The sequence below is a fragment of the Mesoplodon mirus genome (genome assembly GCF_964341445.2).
Source record: "Mesoplodon mirus genome assembly, chromosome: 7".
Taxonomy (NCBI): Eukaryota; Metazoa; Chordata; class Mammalia; order Artiodactyla; family Ziphiidae; genus Mesoplodon; species Mesoplodon mirus.
Window position 1 is genome coordinate 12,742,719 of NC_138983.1, and position 3,478 is coordinate 12,746,196.

Here is a 3,478-nt window from a genome sequence, read left to right on the forward strand (position 1 = left end):
TCCCCATGAGGTATGTGGTGTGCTATACCCATGTCACAAATGAAGAACTAAAGCTAGTAGATGATGGAACCAGAACAAAACCCACAACTGCCTGACTCTAAGTTCATGCCCATCACCACCAGGACCTCATGTGGGAGGTTGGCTTCTCCTGGGGTGGGGTGGGCTCTGTTCCGGGTTCTTCTTCTTCCAGGGCTCTGCTTGCAAATGCCTGGGGCCAGGAGGGAGCTGTCCGTGGTTCTGGGGAGGAAGAGGGGAAGATGTGAAGGAGGGGCACTAGGCCTTTCTTCTTGCCAGGAACTGAAATGTCCAACATTGAGAGCCCCTTGGGAGATGACACCCTGCCTCAGGTTGGGGAGGTGCCAGAAAGTGAGGCAAAGGGGGTCCCTGTGGAGGAGCCGATGCTGCTAGAGGAAGAGGAAGACAGGGGCTCTGGAAGTGAAGATGCCCCCAGGGAAGAGGGGGCTGTTGAGTCCATCGCAGCCTTGGATGAGGTAGACAGGGACCTTCAGTGTCCTAAGGATGAGGACACAGTAAAACTGGAGGGCATCCCTGGATGCAAGACCTGCCGCTTCCTCCTGGTGGGGAGGCCCTGAATTTTATTCATGCTCAGGTGAGTGGCCAGTGGCTGAGGCTGAGGCCCAGGGTGGCGATGGGGAGCTGGTGGCTCCAGCCTCTGTGTCGCTGGTCATTTTCCGCACTGAGGACCCTGGGGGTGTTAGCAGAGGCTGAGACCCGCAGAGGTGTTGGGGGTAAGAGGTGAGGGTCATGCGGAAACAGAAGTTTCATCTTAATCTCCAGCCTTCAAATGTCTGTGGGGCTGGTGGGGTGGCGGGTGAGTTTTGGAGACTTAGACACCCAGGACTAAGGTGACGTGAATTCCTGTGGGACAGGCACTCCATTCTTCCTCTTTCATTCTGCCCCGCAGTTGACGTGCCAGAGGTGCTACCGGGGCAGACTCATCTGCATCCACAACTTCAGCCTTAATTACCAGATCCAGTGCTTAGTCAGACAGATCAACCAGGGCCAAGTCTGGATCAGAGGCCAGGTCACCGGCTGGGTAAGAGGGGTCCCAGGTCTCAGTGGGGGGCACCCCCTGACCCCAGCCCATGTTCAACCTGCTGCAGATTTGTCTGTGCTTCTCCTCTACAATCCCCTGAAGAACTGGGGATAGATGGACACCTGGGTGAGACAACAAGGGGGCTGCCTAGGCATCGGGAACAGCCAAGCATTTAGAATCAGGGTGTTTAGGTGCGAGTTCTGCTCAGTCTCTGACTGTCTATAGGACCTGGGCAAGACCGTGAGCCTTGTTCCTCGTCTGTAGGGTGGGGTTGGAACTCCTGCCCTACCTCTTGTTAGAGCCAAAAGGATGGGGGTGTCACTGGAATGCATAGAGTGTGATGGTGACAAGCACTGTGGATCTACATTTCAGTTGACCAGGACTGTGTCCATTGTGGTCCAGCGGTCCTTTAAGGGCCAATGCCTGGCAGGCAGCGGGAGGGTCAGGCAGGGATAGTCCCAGCTCTGCCTGCCTGCTTTCCCTTTGCCCGTGTCCCAGCCCACCTCTTTCCCTCTTGCCTCCCCTAGGGTCGCTGCACACGCTTTTGCTGGCTTGATGGCACTCTCTGGAAGTTTGCATACGGGGCTGCTGGCCAGCTCTGGGGCAGCGCTGGTAGATGTGTGACCCTGTGCACCGGAAGTGAGGTGGTGGGAGTGGGGGTGAATAATGGCAAGGCCTGGGAGGGCGGAGGCTCCAGGAAGAGCCAGACCCTGCACAGGAGAGGCCTCCTGGCTCTTTAGACTCACCTCCACTGAGGTGTGGGGTAGGCAGAGGGGAAGGCCCTACTGGTGCTGAGTCAGGGAGAACAAGAGGCTGAGACTCCTTCCTGTTGCGTCTTCACAGGAGGCCACTGGCGTCGAGCTCCCTGTGGCGTGGCTCTCCCGATCATCTGTTCCTACTGAGCTGGAGCTTTGTGGGCAGCCTCCTCCCATCCCCTCCCCTCCAGCCCCCAGCAATAAAATTGTTTTCCTGAAACTGATTTCTTTTTCTTCCAATCATGGATCTACTCTGCTTAGCCCCACCCACGAGCTTTCTGCCATACAAGGACCACACCTCCCCACCCTACTGTCTTTCATGAAAAGGAACAGAAGTTATCACCCTCAAGGAGGATGGAGCATGGGGTGGGGTCTGTGTGGCCCGAGACAGAGGAATGGGCTCAGGTGGCTCTTTTCGTAGGACACCCCATTACCGGGCTCGTGCATTGCAGGTGCTGCCAGGACACCACGCATCTCTCTCCAGACTTTCAAGGTGAATTCTCAATGTACTGTACTTGCATCTCCACGTCTGAGGGCCTTTTCTTCCTCTCCCACAACCTGTGATCGCCTTAATGTGCCAGGATATTAACATGTCCCTGGGAACAGCCCACAACTCTCAGGAGTGGGTGTATGAGTACCCCAGTCCTTTGCCCCCTCAAGTGGAACAATTCTGGGGCAAGTATCGGGCACTGCTTCCCAGCGTTTCCCAGTGGGATTAACTTCCAGTTATCCACTGAGGTAGCTGGCTTTATAACACACATTTTATTGGCTGTCTTCTCTTCCCCACATGAACTCTCCTCTTCCCTACGACTGTCCCAGCACCTCCCATATAAAGTACTTGCACTCAAATCCTTGCCTCAGGGTCTGTTTCCGGGGAATCTCAATATAAGACAAACTGCTATAGGTCCAACTCTGTGTAAGGTTTGGGAATATGACAAGACACAGCTCCCTGCCATTCGGGAACATACAGATGTTTGTAATACAAGCACAACAGCATCTACTAATTGTTACCTCTTATTGTGCACCCACAAAGTACCCCCTGCTGTGGCAGGCATCTTACAAAGATGACCTTGTTTTTTTTTGGTTGTTTTGTTTTTTTTTCCGTTACTTGGGCCTCTCACTGTTGCGGCCTCTCCCGTTGCAGAGCACAGGCTCTGGACGCACAGGCTCAGCGGCCATGGCTCACGGGCCCAGCCGCTCCGCGGCATGTGGGATCCTCCCAGACCAGGGCACGAACCCGTGTCCCCTGCATCGGCAGGCGGACTCTCAACCACTGCGCCACCAGGGAAGCCCGATGACCTTGTTTGATCAGTAATTATTATCCCATTGTACAGAACCAGGCTCAGAGGAGTTATGACCTGCATTTTTACCCAAGGCTGAACATCTAAATGTGACCCGTGCTGTGATCCAAGTATCTCCAGAGCGTGTTCTTTCAACCATTAGGATTTCATGTCTGGAAGTGTCGGCTGCTTCCAGGACATGATCATATGGGGACAGAGCACAGAGGGGAGGCACGAGAGACTCATCTACCCTTGGGTTCATCTTGGGGCATCGGACTCCAACCCAGCTGAAGATGAGGGAGTCCCAATCAGAGGTGAGGAAGGAAGGCATTCTGAACCCTCCCTCTAATGGGGAGGTGAGCAGAAAGTAAGGCATCAATGCTCCG

The 3,478-nt window shown here is 54.7% G+C and overlaps 1 protein-coding gene across 1 annotated transcript; it reads left to right on the top strand.

The window, feature by feature from the left end:
- Positions 1–232: 232 nt before the first annotated feature.
- On the top strand, positions 233–1,959 carry LOC309808758 (bone marrow proteoglycan-like; the record flags this gene model as incomplete). Its single annotated transcript, XM_082629351.1, has 6 exons — positions 233–578; positions 723–756; positions 867–1,057; positions 1,283–1,297; positions 1,585–1,696; positions 1,901–1,959. The coding sequence occupies exons 1-6, from the start codon at positions 303–305 to the stop codon at positions 1,957–1,959; spliced, it is 687 nt and encodes a 228-aa protein (XP_082485477.1). The 5' UTR covers positions 233–302.
- Between the last annotated feature and the right edge of the window lie 1,519 nt (positions 1,960–3,478).